General features: G+C 39.9%; 1 protein-coding gene across 2 annotated transcripts in view; it reads right to left on the reverse strand.

The window, feature by feature from the left end:
• Positions 1-22,346, reverse strand: part of cntn5 (contactin 5) — a 184,086-nt gene that overhangs the window by 87,662 nt on the left and 74,078 nt on the right. For both annotated transcript variants that reach the window (XM_087795066.1, XM_087795065.1), the window contains exons 3-5: positions 16,462-16,662; positions 9,554-9,677; positions 9,310-9,485 (exon numbers count right to left, since the gene is read on the reverse strand). In XM_087795066.1, the coding sequence (XP_087651192.1) occupies positions 9,310-9,485; positions 9,554-9,677; positions 16,462-16,662 (501 nt within the window). The remainder of the gene's footprint in view (positions 1-9,309; positions 9,486-9,553; positions 9,678-16,461; positions 16,663-22,346) is intronic.

Genomic DNA, 22,346 nt, shown 5'->3' on the forward strand with positions numbered 1-22,346 from the left:
CGCTTTTCCAGACGAGGGTCACAAAGCGCTTAAACAATCAAAACAGTACTCAATAAATTATATACTTTGAAGGTCAAGATAAAACTGATAACACAACAGGAGTTCCAGAAAATCAAGGAAAAGCCTCAACAAACAAAAACGTCTTAAGATGTTTCTTAAAGGAGTCAGTAGATCATTAAACACAGAGAGGAAGATCGTTCCAAAGCTAGGAGAAACAGCCGGGAAGGATTTCTCTCCTCTGGTCCTGAACCGTGTTCAGGAACCATCAGTAGATTCTGAACCATAGACCTCAGAGCCCGAGCTTGGGTGTAAGGCTGGATCAGATCACTGATGTAAGGAAGAGCCTGACCATGAGATCTGAAAGTAAGAACCAGAATTTTAAAGTTGATCCTGAAAGAAACTGGAAGCCAGTGAAGAGTTTTAAGGATCGGAGAAATGTGAGTTCTTCTACTAGAGCAGATCAGAATTCTCGCTGCAGAGTTTTGTATTAACTGCAGGCGAGACAGATCCTTCTTGTTAAGACATTGTACCATTGAAGTTCTTGATAAAAAAAAATCGATAATTTTAAATGGATATATTATCAATTTTCTGCATGTACATTGGTTTATTTATTTAGAAAATGGATATATACATACTTTTATTTACATCTCCGCAGAGAGATTCACAATTCTAGTCGCGCCGGTTACAGATAAACATTTTTTAAAATACAATGTTGTGCAAACTTCCGGGAATGTACAGAAAAAAATACAATAACATATTACAATAATATTAAGATAAGATAAACTATGAACACAATAGATAACTACAGAAGGCAAAAAATATATAAAAACTGAGATGTACAAAAAGATAATATATGTACAGTAAACTCTAAACAGTAAGGAATGTTAAGGCAGAAAAAAATAACATAATAATTATAAATGTGTGGAAATAATAAATACTTATGTTTTCAGGAAATGGCAAATTGATTAAAAAAAAACATATTATTCAACATAAAAAGAAGATAAAGAGGATTAAATGGGAAAATTAAATATTCACGGATTTAGAATTAAACAATAATAAAAGTACAAAATCAAAATCGGACATAATTACCAGCAGAGGATTTTGGTCAGTATCAGTCTTTTAAATTTATTAAGACAAGTTTGTCGCGAGGACTGAGGTATGAGGCTGAACAGCAGTCAAAGATTGAAAAATGTTTTATCGTAATTTCATTCACTCAGTTTGAGAAAAATCAATAATAATGATTGTGAAAGAAATAAATGGTAAAAATATTCATGGAACACTTGACGGGGGAACCAATCTAATAAATAGTACCAGTTGGAAATAATCTGCCAGAAAAACTGTTTATTTACAGAGAGAAAAACTTCCAAAGTCTGGAGTAGAAAAGGGCGATGACAACATTCTGTACCACGAGTAGGAGACGCAGTCGGAGGTATCGGACCATATGATGAGAGTACGTCGATGGAAATAACGGCCATATTGGCTGGAACTCGTTGTGTGGTCGGGAGCCAACGACGACCTGCATCGACTCAGATATGCTCATGTAGTCGAGGCGCCGAACTGGCTTGCTCAATAATCTCTAGTGAAGCAGTGTCATGTTGTTTAGAGGTCAGTAGGTGGCGCCATCAGTTTAAAACTGATGTGTTTCATTAGAACAGTTGTTCAAAACAAAAGAAATGAGTGCAGAGACCGCCATCTAGTGGACTCTGAAGACAATGACACTGCTTCATGAAGCTTCAAACCATCACTACTTTTCTCATCCACCTTTAGATTAAAAAACATTTAATGTGCCACAACAGAAAGGTGATTTAAAGTGCTTAAAAAAAATTCTCTCCAGACAATTTTTCAGTCGGATGAACATTCAATACTTCATCCGTCCCTGAGTCTTGAGTGGAAAACCAAACAGCTCTCTTGACCATGAGAGTCTCCGAGCATCTACAAGGACCAATAACTATCCTGGACCTCAGCGTCACTGCCAATCCTACTTTTATCTGGACTCGGGGGATGATTATAAAAAAAAAAAAAAGCTATAAATGCATCTCGTGTTTCATTTAAGTCTGTGAACTTTATTAATCGCGAGTGATCCCGGGGTAATCTTATCAGGGACGTCTCGTCTCCATCTGCCGCCTCTAACGGATGCCTCGTCATTACAGATGTCGGCCCATCTGATTATACTTTATGAAAGATAACCTCCGAACGGCTACATGTATCCGGCTCGCTCGACTGTCGCCAACATCTGGCTGTGAGTTAGATAAAAACAGCTGTGGCCGCGCCTGAACAAACACAACATATGCTAACCTATTTTCAGCTTTTTTCCCCGACGCGTCTTTCGCCGCGTGCTCTACTACACTGGTGTGAGCCGCCCACACCGACGCCAGGAGACACCCTTGAGTCGGACTCACCCGTCGTTTGTCGGGTCGACCAGGAGGATGATCGACATAAATAGTGCAACATTTGACGCTTGTTACGCCCACTTTTCAGGAAACTTTACACACAAAAAGTAGGTTCCTCGAAAAGCAATTCAAGTGTATAAGTATATTTGCTAGTTACTGATCAGTAGTGATGTGTTGATGAAGCTTCATGAAGCAGTGTCGTTATCTTCAGAGTCCACTAGATGGCGGTCTCTATACTATTTCCCTTTGTTTTGAACAACTTTTCTAATCAAACATCATTTTTAAACTGATGGCGCCACCTACTGACCTCTAAACAACATGACACTGCTTCATGAAGCTTCATAAGACCGTCACTACTGATCAGTATGGAAAAGATGGGAAAAAAAAACTCTGATACAACTCCTTAAATATGGATTTATAACAATAAAAATGAAAGTCATAAAAGTTTATGGTGGGTATTAACAATCTAAAGCCTTGCAATTTAAAAAAAGATGATACATGGATAGTTGGTTTTATTCAATGTTACTTTGAAGGTACAATTAAACTCTGGGAGGAAACAAGAGTTCTGTGAAGATACTAACATATGCAGTTGTTTTTATTGCTTTTACTTTTTTGCCTGACTTATAGCAATAAGTGCCAGATTGTCATACTTCTACTGGCAGTACTGACTTCATTGTACCTCACTCTGCTCTTTCATTTTGTGTCTGTTTGTTTGTTTTTATTATACTTGGAGCGTGTTTTGACCAACAATAGCTTCATGTTTGCCTGAACTTCTGCCTGGTTTTAAACTCGTATTCTTCTCCATTAGGAGTGAATTTGTCGGTTTGGACTCTTTTGGCTGAAGTTAAGTTTCCACAAAGACAAAGAAAAAAAACAACAACCCAAACAAGTGTGATTTATATTTTCAGACAACCTGCCCAGAACCGCTCGTGACGGCTCTGACTACCGGCCTCATAGCCTGGAGTCAAGAGAGCAGGAGAGAACAGATGGAGAGAGAGGCAGGCCAGCAGGACGGTCAAGAGACGCCGGCAGAAACGCAGAGGCTAAAGCTGAGGCTCGGGATTCAAAGGGAAAAAACTCGGAGCCGAGTTAAAGTCGTGCACGGGAAGTCAGGGAGCTTTCAGGATGAACCCGTCGGGTTGTTGTTCAGTAAACACAATGTGACAAGTTATTCTGAGCTCAGGGACGAGCAAGAGCAACATTTTCACAGATGGAAAAAGACTAAGAGGAATTCTAGTTCACAGGATTCCACTTTTAGAGAAACGCTTATTTCAAAAAACGAACTGCTCGTATTGTCATGCTAGTCACACAATTCAAAAAAAGGCTACACAGGACAGGAGTTTCGGACTCAAATTACTCTTTATAGTTGGATGACCCAAACATACACCAGATTCACAACAGACTTCTTAGTACAAAAACGGAACAATCACTGTGACTACTAGTATTATGGTTGGTACGATATGGGTAACTATCTTATCAATACTGCGGCCAACGTTATGACAATATTACGACACAGGAGATGTTTTGCAAGAAGTTTTATCAACCACATGTCACGATACATGTGGCACAAAAAGTAAACTACGAATTAAAAGGAAAACATCTTATGTATTTATTTTAAAATGTCTAACAATGTACAACTGTATTAACACAATAAAATGCATGAACATTAATAATAATAATAATAATAATAATAATAATAATCTCTATTTATATATTTCTAGACCAGGGTGACAAAGCGCTTAACAATAACGCACACAATCACACACTGATGGGAGTAGGCTGCGACGCAACGTGCCAGCTCTACCATCAGGAGCAATCGGGGTAAAGTGTCTTGCTCAGGGACACAACGTCACAAACTCGTCCGGAACTAGGATTTAACCCGCAACCTCTCAGACCGCGAGCAACCACTGTACCATCGGAGCTAAGATGCGACAAATTAATAACTTTTGTAAACCAAAAAAAATACTTTCTGATACAGCAAAGTCCATAGAAACATGTTTTATGTACTGTAAACTTGAGGTGCAACAAAAGCTCAACAAAATAAAAATACCACACAAATGAAATGATGTATTGGCCACTTTTCAGAAACTGTTTCCTTTGACTGAGAAAAATCTCTAAACTTGGAAAATGTCACAACATGATCTGGAGCTTGTAATCCATGTGTTTGTGTCTTCTTGTCTGGACTATTGTAACAGTTTGTTTTCATTTTTTAATAAGAAGGATCTATTTCGCCTGCAGTTGATACAAAACTCTGCAGCAAGAATTCTGACCTGCTCTTGTAGAAGAACTCACATTTCCTCGATCACTGGCTGACAGTTTCTTTCAGGATCAACTTTAAAATTCTGGTTCTTACTCTCAGATCTATTCATGGTCAGAGTCCTCCTTACATCAGTGATCTGATCCAGCCTTAAACCCCAGCTCGGGCTCTGAGGTCTGTGGATCAGAATCTACTGATGGTTCCTGAACACGGTTCAGGACCAGAGGAGAGAAATACTTCTAGACTGTTGCTCCTAAGCTTTGGAACGATCTTCCTCTCCATCTGTGTTTGATGATCTATTGACTCCTTCAAGAAACATCTTAAGACGTTTTTATTTGTTCAGGCTTTTCCTTGATTTACTGAGACTCCTGTGTTTGTCTTGGTTTTATCTTGACCTTTAAAGTATATACTTTATTGAGTATTGTTTTGATTGTTTAAGCGCTTTGTGGCCCTGGTCTGGAAAAGTGCTCTATAAATATACATTACTTACTTACTTACTCACTTATGACATTTCTACAGCCAGTAATGAACACAAACCAGGCCACCTCAATATAACCGTCATAATGAAGTGGTAAATCTTCTGCCTGAAGATATTTATTTTCCCAAGGCTCCGCCTCCACCATCTCCGCTGCATCTACGACGACACAAACGCGATTCTCTCATGTGGGTTAAACGCATCCGCCTACACATTAAACACTGATTGGGTGTGAATATGATAAAATGTCCCTCCAGCGCTCGGACATCTGCGCACGTTTTTGTCAGATCTCATGACAACAGTTGGTGCGGTGTGTGTTTTTTTCGGTGACGGATTCAAAAGTGAGATTTCCATGATAATCAGAGTGTTCCAGGCATAATGAGTCGTCCAATCGTGGCCATCTGTACGGAGGAGCATCATTAAAAGAGCTTATTAATGAATGAAGGATGAACCAGGACTACAGACGCTAAATAGGACTTTATGGAAACACAATTCACTCATTCATTCACTCAGAGTTGTCATCATGGATTTACTTTAAAAATCATATAGTATTTTTTTCTGAAGCATGATTAAGTAATAGAAGACAATTCAATAATAACATAAAAGAAGATGCTAATTGTCACTGCTTATAATCTTAAAATGGACATGTTGTTTGGGGTCTAAATTAAAGATCAAATGTCGCTGATATACAGTCTTTAATTAACAGAAAGTAACAGAAGGAAACATTAGAAAATTCTTCCTCTTCAAGATGCAGTACCTCATTTGAGATCTCGGCGAACAAGAGGTTACGAGAGCGGAGTCCATTATGACGTAATAATGACTTCACTCCTCTTCCAGGCAGCTGTAATCGCGCCCGCTTTGTTTATACAACGAGTCCCTTGGAGGTGAAGACTTCCGGGATTGATGGCGTGCAGTGACAAACCTTGATGCTTGACCAATCACAGCAGAGTGGGTGTGGTTATGGTAAACAAGATTGAATCTCCAGGATTAAAGTTCAGTGGGCGGGGCTTAAGTACATTTTCTAATGTAAACATTTAAATGAAAAGAATGTTTTGTGCAAACATACTGATGAGTTCAGTAGAGTTCCAAGATCTATTTAAAAACCATATAAATGAACACATTAGTTAAACTTTAAAGATAATTAACCCCCCAAAAAATCTGGTATTAAATACATTTTTACAGGGAAAAAATAGATTTACAAGTAGAAATAGAAACAAATAGGAATCCAAAAATAAATATTATAAAAACATATATAAAATTGTTGTAAAACCTTTTCACAGGAGAATAATGACAATTTAACGACAAATTTTACTTTTTAAATATAAAATACATGTAATAATAAAGGAAGTAAATGAGGGTCAATAAAGTAGCAGCTGTTAAATAATCAGTAACAAAAGTGGACACTGTAGATTCAAACCGCTGCAGTGTGACGATGTAAAAGATTTAACTTAATAGTGGCCTATAAACAATGTAAACATTGACGTTTCCAATTGAACGGCAGTGTTATTTGTCAGAAAAGGCGGCGCTGACACTTCGCAGAATCTTGCTGGACGTTCGTTTTCCTCCCTTCGGCAATTCTGTCCGACTCATCTCAAGTACGGAACCAGCCGTCTCCAGATCTTATCTGCCTCCCTCGTCTTCCTAATTCAAAATGTTTCTGCCCCGAGCTAATTTGGCTTTTAAAGAACTGAAAAGATTTTTTTGAAAGCATCATCGACCCAGGCGCAGAGGCAGAAGGACGAGCCCGATTCTAAGAAACCGTCAATGAGTTCATGTGACGCTTTATCGGCAGACACCAGAACACTTCCAGACGTTCAGTGACGGTGATCGTGTGTTCATTTTATCTGTATTTTGATATATTTTATACATTTACTTAGAGATAAGGAAGCACGATGGCTGTTTTTCTTTAAGACGGCTACAATATGTAACATTTGTTTGTCTTTTCTTATATAAAAAACATGACTCCTTTTGCATTTCAGGCTTTGGGGAATTAAAAAAAAAACTCTATAAAGAATCTTTTCCAACAATTAATTTACTTAATCTCAACTTCAAATAGTGAGTAACTGTCCCTAGCATGTGGTTAATAGCTTAGCAAAGTGACTTTCAGTGAACATCAAAAGTAATACTTAAACCAATTATTACGATCATCAAAGGGTCTGTTGGACCGAATACGATTTTGGCCACATTTGCGATGCTACTATCAGTTATTCTGGCAACAAAGAAACTCCCCACTGCTTCTCATGTTGAATCTAAAAGCATTCATCACATCAATGAGGCTCTTGTTGTCCAGTCCATCTTTTCATCAAGGCGGCATTGTTGGTGAGCAGATACATAACAACGTTTGCTGAGTAAAAGCATCTACTCTACAGGTACGTGAGGTCACCAGTTGAATATATTGCATTATTATTATTATTTATTTAAGTTTGGAATACAAGAATCTGTAACTAGAAGTAAGATTTGCCCTATACCGATGCTGTTGAGAAGCTAGCTTCGGTAAAGTTAAAGCTAGCATCCAAGCTAGATTTCAATTCACTTTGATAAAGTTGAAGCTAGTACTCAAGCTACTTTAAATGACATTATAATTAGCCTTTACGTTAGCTTTGATACGGTTAAATCTAGCATTTCTTTAAAATAAACAATATATCGTTGTTCCTTCAGTATAGCAAAACATCGCAATAGATCGTGTCGTCACACGTGTAATGTGATACGCATCATATCGCCAGATTATTGCTGATACACAGCCCTAGTAGCTAGCCTTTAAGTTAGTTTTGATAAGGTTGAAGCTAGCATTTAACTATATTAAAAGTTAGCTTTTATAATGTTGAGGGTAGCATTGAAGCTAGAATTCAAGATGACTTTGATGAAGTTGAAGCTGGCACCCAAGCTACTTTAAATAACATTGTAGTTAGCTTTGATAAGGTTGAATCTAGCATTTAGGCTAGAATTTAAGTTTGCTGTGATGAAGTTGAAGATAGCATTCAAGCTAGAACTCAAAATTACTTTGATAAAGTTAAAGCTAACATTCAAGCTAGAAATCAAGATGACTTTGATAAGGTTGAAGCTAGCATTTAAACTAGAATTCAAGTTAGCTTTTTATAATGTTAAAGATAGCATTCAAGCTAGAACTCAAAATTACTTAGATAAGGTTAAAGCTAGCACTCAAGCTAGAATTCAAGTTGGCTTTGATAAAGTTGAAGCTAGCATTTAGGCTTGAATATAAAGTACATAAAAGACAGCATTTAAGATCAAATTCAAGTTAACCTTGACAAGGTAAAGCTAGCATTCAAGCTAGAATTCAAGTTGGCTTTATAACGTTGAAGATAACATTCAAGTTAAATTCAAGCTCTGATAAAGTTAAATACGAATGTAAATTCAGGATGGGTTAGGACTTGTGGACATTTTTAGTTGACGTTTTGTTGCAAACAGTAGCAAAATAGACAACAACATATCAGGCCGCCGAGGCTGACCCACTCTGGCAATGTTCGACAGTTGATTTACAGAAGTGAAAATTCATGTTTACTCCCCGTGAGAGGCGGAAAAAAACAATCTTATGTTTCCAGCAGCCCAGCGTCGAGGATCAAAGTGGGTCATGTAGACACGACGTACAGGCCACTGCGGCCCTCGCTTCAGAGAAAACCAAACATAGCATTTGCTCTCAGCCCGGTTGGCCCCGGGGAGCCTGTCAGGCTGGTGTGATGAGGGTTAGCAGGTAGCATTGAATGAGTTTTGGATCCATTTAGAAACTACGAAGGGAACAGATGAAAACAGCGGCGACTGACCTCGCACGTGAACTTTGTTAGCGCTCGCAAGAAAACTGATGTGTTAATATGCGCTCGCTGCATTCACTCATTCATGCTCCACTGCTCCGCACACAAGGCGACAATAACACAACAGAGGTGGACCATTTAAGTCATGTGGTTATTTTTGTGTAGCACGGACAGTTGAAGGGACACAGAATTAAATTGAGCCTTTTTATTCAAATGCAAACCTTAAAAATAAAATTAAGAGTCGGACTCTCGGAGAGATTGTGTCTCTTGTTGCTAATAATATTAAATTTAACATTAAACATATTTATAATACAAATAACAAATGTTTTCACTTTATATATTCATATATACATGTACTGTGATTGAGTGAGTATGATGCTGTCGGACACACTTTCAAAAGGGTAAATAAAGGCGACTCACATGCGAACTGTAGAAGACCATCTCGACTCAGGACGGTGCCGACACTGTTCTGGGCGCGACACTGGTACTTCCCGTAATCGCTCAGCTCGCTCACGTTCGTTACGATCAAATTCCCCTCGATCAATCTGTAGCGATAGTCCGACTCCGTGTCCACCTCGGTCCCGTTGATGAACCAGCTGTAAATATGAAGAAAAGAAACCCGTCAGGCATGGAACTGGTGAGGGACGACCGAGACGGGCCTCACCTGTAGGTGGGCGGAGGTTTAGCTCTCGCCTCGCAGTGCATCACCGCCTTCTTCTGGTCGGAATCGAGCGACAGGATGACGTCGTCCGGTTCATGGATGAACACGGGTCCGAACTCCTCCATTTCTGAAGAAATGCAAAGGAAAAGGTTTCAGAAAATCCAATCATTGACTTCAATTTTGCAATTTGTTCATATCTGAAATCCTTGATGCTTCAAACTTTCTTCTCTAAGGTCTATATCGGATTCAACATCGGCCAAATCATTACATAAATCATCGAGGGATTCTTCATTAAGCACACTCTCCGTATACTCCAGAGGGCGACAGCGAGACAGACTACTATGGGCAACTTGAAAAAAAAAAAATCACACAAAATATTCTATACATGAAGGAAAAATATGTTACACACTTTCATGTGATTAGAAACAGGGCTTATTCCCTTTGTCTTGGAAATTCTTACTCATGGAAGAAAGACCAAGCATGGGTATTAATGAAGCATCCTTTTAACATTAGGAGAGATTTTTATTTGGTAGTCCCTGTTAGTCATTGAATTTTGAAAATTCATTTTACAATCTGATTTTTTTTTACTAAAATACATTTAAGGACATTCTGTTGGGGGTAAAAGTAGGAAGTGACAAAACCAACAGATACAGCTCTGTAAAAAATAGACCACTGTGAAAGTTAGGCAGATTTATCTTCGCGAAGGATGCATGAATCAAGCCATACACAAAGTTATGATGGAAGAACACTTCCTTCTGCTCCAACAATGTTCCCCAACTCTGAGGAACGCTCTGTCCCAATTGAAAACCTCTAGAATGTGATCAAGAGGAAGTTGAATGGTCACAAGCCATTAAAAAAAGCTGAAGGGAAAAAAACTAACCAAATAATAATTTCTGAACTCTTCCCGAGTTAAAGCATTACTATTGCGTTATCTTAGTGCACAGTGCATCTTTTTTGTTATTATGACCATTTGTCTTTTTGTTTGCAAATAATTGCTCTGAACGACAACATTTTTATTATTATGTTATGTCAGTAGTTTATAGAATGAAACAAATATGTTGTTTTTACTAAAAAACAAAACTCTAAGTAGTAAAAGCAGAGAGACTGATCATTTATCAGTGGTCTCCTTTTTTTTCTCCAAGGATCCAAAGATCGTCTTTTTGTTTGTATACATGTTTTATTTGTGGTACAAAGTGTCCATAAATCTTTCAGTTGAAGTTTCGTTCACTCATAATAAGCTTTAAGAGTCGTTTGCTTTTAAAACATGTGATGTCATCACATAGGAAGTGCCAGGAAAAAAAAAAGGCCGGACAGAACGCTACTTATTCTGGAAGAGGCTAGCTAGGCTAACTCTAGCCTGTTGCGACAAGAATTACTAAAGGAAGTCATCCAGGACCATTCGGGTGTCGAGGCAAAAGTTATCCTGAAGGCTAGCTAGACTAACGCTAGTCTATTGTGACACAAATTACTGAAGGAGGTCATTTAGGACCATACAGATGTTGAGGCAAAAGTTATTCTGAAGGCTAGCTAAGCTAACCCTAGCCTGTTGTGAGACGAATTGCTGAAGGAAGTTATCCAGGACCATCCATGTGTCGAGGCAAAAGTTATCCCGAAGGCTAGATATCTGAAGGAATGATCAGCAATTGTTTGAGGTTTACTTCAAAATAGATGTTGTCTGTTATGATGTTGTGTTTCGAAGCGACAGCGATGCATAACACTCATATCGACGAGGTGTGCTGAACATGTCGGCGACAACAATAGGAGGTCACGTCTGACTTCATACGCGTGTCACTTGCTTCAACAGTTTTTCCACAAGAGAGCAGGTGAAGAAGACAAACGCCGCTTCATCTAACGTTTTGCCGGCGTCGCTCCTCGCCGAGCTGTTTCCGCTCACTGCACCGTGATTGGCTCGCTTGTTTCCCGACTTAACAGCAGGAGGGAAAGCACAGCAAACAATCCTTTCTTCTCTTCCCTCCAACATTATTTACCGTCTCTCTAATCGACGGTGGCAGGCCTTTTTCTTCTGACAACAGCAGCGTCAGCCTGAATTACACCACGACCGAACAACGGGAACTCACATGACCCTTTAAAAAACAAACCCAGCGACCAATCGTGTCTTCCAAACAGTCACGACTTTCTCCATCGTTCCTGATAAAACGGTCAAAACTCGCTTTTTTACGATCGATCGGATGCGCTCTTTGCTGGCAGCTCTTCAGGTCGATAGCTCCGGGAAAGACGGTCTCGTACAGTAGAGCATCACTATATTTAAGGGGAAAGTTCCCCGTCCAGGGGGTCATCTCTTCCGGGGCAGATGGTTCTTTCAAGTTTGTCTATGTCTCGATCACCTGGAGAGTGACCTCCTTGCTTCCCTGTTGCGTAGGTGGATGCCTTTGTCTTCCAGCCCCCCTTTCCCAGCTTGGGCTCTGAGGTCTGTGGATCAGAATCTACTTATGGTTCCTCGCACACGGCTCAGGACCAGAGGAGAGAAATCTTTTCAGGCTGTTGCTCCTAAGCTTTGGAACGATCTTCCTCTCTCTTTGCGCTTGATGGATCTACTGACTCCTTTAAGAAACATCTTAAGACGTTTCTATTTGTTCAGGCTTTTCCTTGAATTTCTCGAACTCCTGCGTTGTTCTCAGTATTATCTTGATCTTTAAAGTATGTACTTTTTTGAGTATTGTTTTGATTGTTTAAGCGCTTTGTGACCCTGGTCTCGAAAAGCGCTATATGAATAAATATTACCTACTTACTTACTTTCCTGGGTGTTCGGACGAACAGACGTCTAACTAACCGCTGTCATTTTTCTAATTCTGTTCCAAGCTAGCCTTGAGACAGTGTAATTCAGTCTGAGTGAAATGTTGATTGTGAATGTGTATTCAAACGTTTAAGCTCTTCGATGAAGCTAGTAATTTATACTTTATATTTTGATGATCTTTTAGCATTAATTTAAGTATGGCGTATACGTATAGTGTATAATAATTTTTCGTCCTTTTAGTCGCTGCTTTGGTCATCCTGTAGCCTCACCTTCATGGACTCTTCATCATCATCATCGTTGCCTTCCTCTTCGTCCAAAACTTCTTGCATCAAGTGTTTCTCTCAGTTCGAGGAAGCACTTTCAGTCATTTCAACTCCCACATGGGTTTGTTTCACACAGAAGACGAAGTGTCACTGGATTGCGTCGCACAACTCTGCTCTTCGCTGTGTCATCAAAACACCCTCACACACAAATCAAGAACAAAGGATGCGAGGCTGACGTTCACTCTCCCCCGCGAGTGCACTTTAATGGCCACCGTTGTGCCGCAAAAAACGGGGAAAATATCCAAGGAAAGTGTTATTAAGGAACGTTTGAAACAAACGTTCTCGTGAGGCGACGTCGTGCCCACAATTACGCTCCTCAATCAGCACTCTTAAATGTTCCTTTTGTGCTGTCGGTACCGCAAGCGGAGATACACAACAGATGCTTTTCGTTTTTTTTTTTGGCAACCCCAGCAGCCAGTCAGCAGTCTCGAGGAAGAACGGCGTCCTGAGGTTTGAACAGAGGTGCAGTAATCCTGCAGCTATTTGTCTGCTACTGTACGTGGAATTAAAAGCTTTTGGATTAAACTCTTGAGGAAACATAATCAATAGCAGAGCAGGAAGAAGTGAAGTCGACCGTTGTTGGAAAAGTAACTCGCTCTGATTCTTTATATCAGGGAAAACTGCTGAGTGGCTTCGTTTTTTTAAGGTTGGTGGGGCAGAGAGGGCTAATGAGGATCTCACACACACACACACACACACACACACACACACAGATACACAAACCACAGAATTGTCATTGACCGTGTGTGGCATCATCAGGGCTTGTTTGCACTCATATCCTCCCAAAAACTAAAAAAAAAAAAGCCTGTAACTAATATGTGTGTAACTAGATTTCTTTAATTAACATGTCTTTAACTTACATGTTTGTAACTACATGTCTTTAATTAATTTGTCTGTAATTAACATGTCTGATAAAATCACATGTCTGTAACTATCATGTATGTTACTACATGTCTTTAATTAACATGTCTGTAACTAACATGTATGTAAATACATGTCTTTAATTAACACGTCTGTAACTTCAATGTGTGTAACTAGATTTCTTTAATTAACATGTCTTTAACTTACATGATTGTGACTACATGTCTTTAATTAACATGTCTGTAACTAACATGTATGTAACTACATGTCTTTAATTAACATGTCTGTAACTAACATGTATGTAACTACATGTCTTTATTTAACATGTCTGTAACTAACATGTATGTAACTACATGTCTTTAATTAACATGTCTGTAACTAACATATATGTAACCACATGTATTTTATTGACTTGTTTGTAGCTATATGTCTGTAACATCTGTAACATGTAATGTATTACACTCAATATTTTTAATAAACACGTCTGTTATGACATGTCTGTAACTAACATATTGTTAACCAACATGTCGCGTTAACACCTTGTACATATCACACTAACATGTGTGTAACTTACTCTAGCCACTACAGGTAAGGTATCAAGAAGTTTGTTCATTATAAATCATAAAATCTTATTCATAAAGATAAAGAACTTATGAAACAATTTGAAATGTATCCCAGTAAAACAGAAAAGTGATGGAAAAGCACAAAAATGTTGTGTACAAGTAAGTAAAATAAAAGTGTCACAACTTAAACTAAATCGTCTCTAAAGTGGGAAACAGGGAGGAAGAAAACTTGACAGCAGTAAAATAGAGAGCAGAGGTAGAGAGTTGATCTGAACCGTCAAACTTCCTGAACAGGGTCAGTTGTTGCATACTGGACTGAACTAAAGCGGTCCGGTCTAATGTGATTCCTGCAGAGGTCGGGCCGGTGAGGGATCCAAGTGGACTCTCTCTGAGCTCCCACTGAGCTGCCGCTCCTATTAATCTCCTGCCTTGACAAAGTTATCCATCATATCTCAACCCCACGCGCGGAGGGAGCCGTGATGGTGCTTCAATTTCACAAAGGTCACGACCCCGATCCCCGATGCCCGAGCCCGGCGATGATGGATCGGTTCGACTCACTTCCGCGGCGAAACACAAACAGTCTGTCGCGACTCATGAATCCAGGACAGAGATGACGAGGGCTGGTCTTTAACGTTCAGCCCGAACCTCTGACTCACACTTCCGACATCAGAGAAAAACATCAACCCTTGTCTTCGGCGAGGAACACACACCGACGAGGAACTCTGAGACTCTTAAGAACTCAGGTCTGAGTCAAGTTTGTTGACTCTTGTCTCTGGAGTAGATACCTAACAACAACATTAGAAGATGTCATAACAGCAGCATCAGTAAAAGTAATACCTACAACACTCTCTGTATTAATAGTTGTAATTATTTACTATACAAATAATTTTTAGTAGATATGCAAGATTTATTTGTAATACCCACAGCCGATTTTAATAGTTAGTTAATGAAACCATGAGTAGAAGTAATTGTTTTGGCATAAGTCTAGTAAGATGAAAAGCTATAAAAAGCAGAAATAGTTGTAAACGTCAAACCTATACCTTATTTTTTGGACCATATAGAGCACTTCTCGAAAATCCACAGTGGGCCAACAGCTGCACCGACTGACCTCGAACATATAAAATGTGGTACACAGTACACTTTTTAGTAGGACTATGGTGAGCTACAAAGCCCTAAACACGAGGCTCCATAATACTACTCCGCAAAGCCCTGCCACACCACAAAGTCCTGTAGTTTTACTATGCTAGGCTCTGCCGCACCATGAAGCTTTATATTGAGAAGCATACCGGACTGAAAACTTAAGAGTGCCGCGGCTGATTTCAGTTAATGCTATCAGACACGCAGTAGAACAAAAAACGCTTTACAAACCGGCATCCCTTTCTCCCCCAAAGATACGGTATGTAGCATAAGTCGTTATACTCTTAATTGATGTGTTAATATTAGTAATACTTGACAGAGTATTTAAGCTAATTTGCGGCCTCGTAGATTTTTTTTTAAGTCTAATTTTCCCTGCTTTTTTTTTTTTTACAGTGTACAGTATTAGCGCCCATTGTGTTCAGCTTCCTGATTGGCCAACAACAATGTTTGTGCTTGAAAACCAGTATAGCTTTGGTTTTATTTACTAATATTGTACTTATTTTTATAAATATGCAAAAGTTTGAGAGTTTTTTTTTAAATAAGAGAGAACTGTCAAAAAATGTTAATGCCTGTCTGAGAAAAGTGAATAAAGGTGTGTGGTTAGGGTTTTTTAAGGCCTTAAAACATACATAATAATTGTAAAAAATAAAGCTGAATCCTCCTCGGATTTTGTCTATTTTGGGTTATTTTTAGAACGTATCCCCTGTGATAAATGAGGGACGACTGTAGTAGTATCAGTATAATTATGATTATTATTGTTAGCAGAAGTTGTACTAGTAGAAGGGCAGATGACGTCCTAGTAGCACTAGCCATATGAATAGTCTAAGTACTTTCAGCCATATCATTAGGGGTAGAAGCAGCAGCACTGGAGGGAGTCGCTCCACTTCAAATAGAACTTATTGTTAAGTTACGTGACCTACAAACAGCCACACACCCAGAATCACTTGAAGAGAACCAGAAAGAAAAGCCATTTAGTTATTAAAGCAGAAACACTGTGACGATTGGGAATTGGCCTGAGCTGGAACGTGTTTCCAAAGATAATTCATTAGCCGCTGATGATGCTGATAATTAGCTACACCTCCAGAGCTCCGGCTGACTGATCCTCTGTGAGCACCAAGACAAATTGCTCTTCGCAACTTTGAGCCGGGCGACTTTTAAATGCCACACTTTTGCTCAGGTGTGAAGTCAACCCGATAAATGCAAACACTTTTCTACTCAAGCTGAAAGCACAAAGACAACAACAACAGCCAGAACGGTTAGTTTCTCTTTCACCTTCACTTCGGTAGTCCTCATGGGAGCCCAGCAGACTCTGAGGGAAGTTGGAGAACATGGGCCAGTCGGGCGTCGACAGGCCGTCCCCGTCGTGATGTCTGGATCTGCTTCGAGTGCTGGACAGAGGCGAGTAGTGGTCGGACTTCATCCGTAACACCGCGGCGTAGGTCATGGGCCGCGCCCCTGCGGCTCTTGCAAAGTCTGGGAAAGAAGAGGCGTAGGTTAGAATCCTGATGCTTCCCTCTAACGCTCTTTAATGCAAAGTTTTTGAAAGGGATTAAAGTAAAACTGAATCTGATTAATCTGAAATGTCAGTAAGTAAAAGACCTCTCTGAAAAAACATGGTTGAGAAGAAAAAAAAATGCTCCTTTCGGTCCTCATTTGTATCATTAACAGCGTTAGCCTCTGAACTGTCGACCTCGATTAGCGATCCGCCGTCTGTTTCCGATGCAACGCGGAGTCATTTTCACTCCACATCACAGACGCGGCAGCCGTGCGACCTAAAGCCGCGGTTCATGGATAATTCTGAGTCAAATGGTAGAGAAAGTTAACGTCCTCTGAAGCTCTGCAGCACTTGTTGACCCGCTGTAACCCCAATAGCTTGAATCACCGCCGATAGTCTCGGGGCATCCGTGGCGAGGATAACGAACTAAGCATTTGACATGCACAAACATCACACAACAAATGGAAGCGTGCAACAAAAGAAAGCAAAGCAGCTGCCGGTGTCAAATCAAAGGAGTTCCAATCAAAAGCTTTTCTAACCCCGGAGATACCCCAGCGGCTGCGCTAGCAAGAAGTTTAAAGAAGCACAAAGAGCGACTCTCCGTCTGACTGGCCTAAACTTACACATCAAAGAGGGAAATCAAACCGGCTGTCGCCCCTAATCTGAGGAGATTACCTTGACAAAGAAAATCTGAGCCTCAGCGCAGAAGGTGGAAGACTGATAACCCCTCCAAACAATGCTACACTTGTAAACATCCACGGTCTCCAGACATGTAGTGACTTCAAACTGTAAAAAATGTTACCAAGTGCATCCTGATGTATTCTGTGCGGCCCTATTGGCTTCTGCATCCCCTTAACATTGATAATACCTTATTTAATGCTCCCATTGGTGCTGGTATTTTAATTTAGACCAACAGCTCCTGGCGTTATACTCTTTGCATAGTTTACTTACAATTTTGAAAATCGACAAGATCCATTTCTTTTTTCTATCCCCGGATTCTGTCAAAACAATTGGAGCTTTCCAAAACAAAGATCGAATCCTACAAGACTCAAGATTCAACACTTGACTCTTGCCCCTTTTCTACTGACTCTGCTATCTACTCGCAGCACGTATCGCGAAACTTCGAGGCAATGGTGTAGCTTCTAGACACAAGATGGTCTGGACCTCGTCCACAGACCACTGAACAACTGTTCGGAATGATATACAGTACTTCTTCTCGCAGTGGCTTTTTTCAAAAGGCGGCTTTGTTTCTAGCGGATTCTACTTTGACCGATTTGTGGTCAGTTGTTGCTTTGAACCAGTACCAAAATGAATATTAGCTTCAACGCACCGTAATTGTAGATAAGCAACACAAACCCGACTTAAGAAGAGTATGGACGAGCCGTTGGAATAGAGGCTAATGACATTCAAGATAGATACCGTGGATCAGGGGTTGGCAATTCCGGACCTCAAGGGCCACAGGTTTTTGTTTCAACCAATCAAGAGGACACTTTTTTACCAATCATGTGTCTTAAGGTTGTAATCCGTTAATTATTAGCCTGGTGTTGCTTGTTTTAGCTGAAACCTGATTGGTTTAACAGTGCTCGATAGGTTGGAACAAAAACCTGCCCCCTCTGCAGCCCCTTGAGGATCGGAATTGCCCACCCCTGCCGTATAGTTTTCCAAACGTCAACAATAGAATGGACACATCATTTTAGAGCATACTCAGCGACTAGTAATCAGCTGAAATACCAATAACAGCCATGATACCTCAGTATCAACATACAGCGGGTTTGGGTGTAGAAAAATCCAGCATTTTAATCGGAAAAGACATCTGTACATGGAATGGTCTAGATGAATCAGGTGGGTCCAGAACAAGGGGCAAGGGGCTCTTCATCGCTTTCATCCAGTCATCTACACTTATAGCATTAAAATCTTCAAAAGTTACATTCAAACAGAAATCTGACTGCAACGACTGACCAACAACTGCTGCAGTGTTGGCCATCTTAAAATGTAGGTCAAACTTCTGGGAGTGTTCTGAAGATAGTGGAAAGTCTAAAAGGCAGGCCCGTTGATGACTTGTCTCTCTTGTAATCCTTTAACGTGGACACATCTAACCTTTACTCTACTACCCTTTCAGAATATTGACTAGCTGAGAAGTGAAGCTCATTCGACTGCTGAACCTGACTGACCCTCAATCTTATTGATCTACGAGAGTGACTTAACCTACCAACACCGATTTAAGAACACCCTCTGAGTAACGACAACAAAGATGTGACATCAGAGGACGCTCGGCCATATTTCTCGCACGTCTGGCGAGTTCTGGCACAGTCTGACCTCATTTTCGTTTTTTTAAAGGTGCGAGCAGAAAGAATCTTTGAGCGAGATGATCCTATAAGTGATGGAACGGCGAGCTGTTCTGCTGATGCCAAGCAATGTTGGAAGACGTTTGGATCCATGAGTCCGCGGGGCAAATGGGAGAAGGGAATGGAATAGACGGTTGTGAGATAACAATAATTAAAGTAACTCAATCTGGAGCTTCCCAGCGTCCTGCAAATGCTGAATCTTTGAGTGACAATGTGGGAGAAAATGTTTAGTTGCGTCTAATCATCTGACTGTGATGCGCATGAATTATTTCTTTAATTTCTTAATCGAGCACTAATTAAAAGCCCCGGAAAAAGTTAATTAACACAACCCGAGGGGACCCAAAGGATACTTGAGACCAACCGCTGGTAGATTAAATCATTCTGAATGCCAACAATCGACCGACAGCTTCATGAGAGCTCATTAACGTAGAACCAAAATTTTTCTAGACTAATTAGATGCTTGTCTTACCACCCGAATTGGGTATTGATTTTGAAGGGCTCGGTTGGCCTGTGGTTTTCGCACCTGGGATAGCGCCAATTCTCAGCGTGACGGGAGCTTTGACCACCGAGCAAAGGAAAAACCCAACTATTAATTGCTTTTGCCTATCAATTTTTAAGACACAATACCTTTAATTTCAAACGGGTTTCTTATCCCACGCCTGTTCCAAATATGTATTCCAGTAATTGCCTGCTCTCCATTTGTAGATAGCACTTTCTTCCATTGCTGACAAGACCCCGAGGGCACGTAATTATTCCTCAGTTTTTTTCTGTTCTTTCATGGAGCTTTATCTTGTAGTGTGAAGACACTCTGCCACCTCCACAACTCTGATTAGACTCTTTCAACGCGCACAATCTTTGCAGCATTTGATGAGAAGCTGAAAATAACATTTCTATAGCATAAAAATAATTCAGCAACGAAATATGTCTGATACATTTTTTAACGCTTTCTTGGTGTATAGGTTGCTTCATTTGCTCCCAGACTAGTCAAAGTCAACTATTGGCTGATGACATTGATGTTTTTGATTGACTGTGAGCGCTACGCTTTCAAATACCATCTGCATCTTGATGTCATCAAAATCCCAAACACAAAAATAAATCTATGGAAAGAACTGCCAGCGGGACTTGGCTTCTTGTTCCAGGAAAAATCCAACTCAGTCTTTACGTCTGCCAAACTCGTTCAAACGTATTTGTGCAGTAGGATGCAAGTATTCCTGAAATCATACTATGGTCTACATGGTAGACGTGCACGGCCACCGATCTGTTGGGTTGACTCTGGCGTGCTGTTGTGTAACCAGGTTTCTTCTTGTTGTGAAAGCAGATGTTGACAGGAAGAGTTTTGGTATCTGCTAGCATTTAGCTTCCCAAGCAAGTCATCCAATTTGTCTTCCTTTTGTCTTTATCGTTTCTGTGATTTTGCACCAACTACAACAGTCCAACTTCCTCAGATTCAGTCTGCCAACTTTAGTTGGAGACTCAGGAAGAGCTTTTATAAAGGAACCGATTGCCAGTATTGATTGTAAATATGATGCCTAACACGTTGAAATGGCTTGTTAGCATGAAGGCTAATTGCTAAAAAAAATCCTTATTCTTTTCCCACTGGGGTACATTTACAAGACGTTGATCGTGACAGCATGAGACGACTCACCCGAAGAGATAGAGGCTAACCAAAAAGAGAAAATCCTTACAACTGTAAATCTTTTGTATTAATTTTCATTGCATTGTTGTCTCGGGCAAAGGTGTTCTTTTCATGATGTATTTTTAGCGTTCTTAAAGACCCCTCTCTGGAATACATTTTAATATTTGAAGTGAGAGGTGACAGCTGCAGAAATACTTTGAATTTCAGAAAATGATCTGAACTCTGCTTCTTGACACTCATTAGATCGCTCGCAGTCGCAGTTCTGTTCCGGGTTATGATCCGTCGACAATTAAATGTTCTCCTGGTGACCTCTAGCTCTGCATCCACAGCTGCTCCGACAAACTCATCATAGACTCTAAACTCTTTTGTGGTGAATGTTTCCCCGTTTGGTTAATTGTAGCTGACGACACCTTCTGTTGCGGAGAGGTTCTCACTGACCTCCTTCACTTTACTCACTCATTGAAGATCCTCTTTAGACAGTTTAGTAGAAGGTTTTTAACGCTGTAGGAGATCAAACTGTGAAGAAACCACATCAGTTATTCCACGTAACCGAACCTGTGACGTTGTGAGTCATTCAATTTCAAACTCGGTTTGGGTTTTAACAAGGGAAGGTTTAAATTATTCCAGAGACGTCGCTCTTCATAGGCATTTGAAGTCGTTCAGTGACCATCCCACCCCTGATAGCATTTGTCTAAGACTGTAGAGGTATTTTTTTCAAGTGCTTTTATATCATATTTTCATTCATTCATTGTGTATGCCGCTTAATCCAAGAGGCAGGGGACACCCTGGACAGGACGCCAGTCTGTCACAGGGCACAGAAAGACACCCAACCAATCACACACACTCATTCCTACTGAAAATTCTCCAAATTTCCCAATCAATCGAACATACAAACCCGACGGGGAAGCATTTCGGTTGACCTTGTCGTTTCGATCCAGACGCGTCCTACATGATGACGTCACATGCCGCAAACATCTTTTTAAAAGCTTTGTTATTAGTGAGAGAAACTTCAACTAAGCTATAATATGACACTTTGTACAAAAATGAATGTGAATCGTGTTCCATTCCACTTATTAAACCTACACAATCAATACATCTCAACAGTTTTATAATTAGAACATGTCTGTTCGTCATTTTAATGTTTATATTGCATTGTAAAGTTAAAAGTGTTTTTTTTTAGTCAAGCACGGTTCAGCAACTCAATGGTGTCGTCATATTTAGCCCGGACTCATTTCACTGCGGTGAAAGTCACGTACGTCGCCAGACCAGGAAGTGACAGATGGACACTTAGGAAATGATCCGATTGACAAATATGGTCTATTTGTTAATATAAACATTTAATGTTGGTACAAAGTGTCCTTAAATAGCTATGTTTGATTTTAGATCACTCATTAAAAAGTTTAAGAATATTTATCTATATAGTAGAATGCCAGGATTTACCATGAAATTCTGCTTTATTTTCTATTTTTATTTCCATGATATTGTGGTGCCATTTCTTCGTTGCTCCTTTATTTTGGCGTTAAGCCACAGAATATAACGTGGCTCCTGGGGGACATTTCATTTCCCCTGAGTCAACACAGCATGAGACACTAACTGTTTTTAGTGACTTTAACTTGTTTTATTTGCCTTTATCGTACTATCTTAGTGTTTTAACTGTTTTTATTTACTGGGATATTTGATG

This window comes from Callionymus lyra, chromosome 7 (genome assembly GCF_982586985.1).
Source record: "Callionymus lyra chromosome 7, fCalLyr1.hap1.1, whole genome shotgun sequence".
In the NCBI taxonomy this organism is placed as follows: Eukaryota; Metazoa; Chordata; class Actinopteri; order Syngnathiformes; family Callionymidae; genus Callionymus; species Callionymus lyra.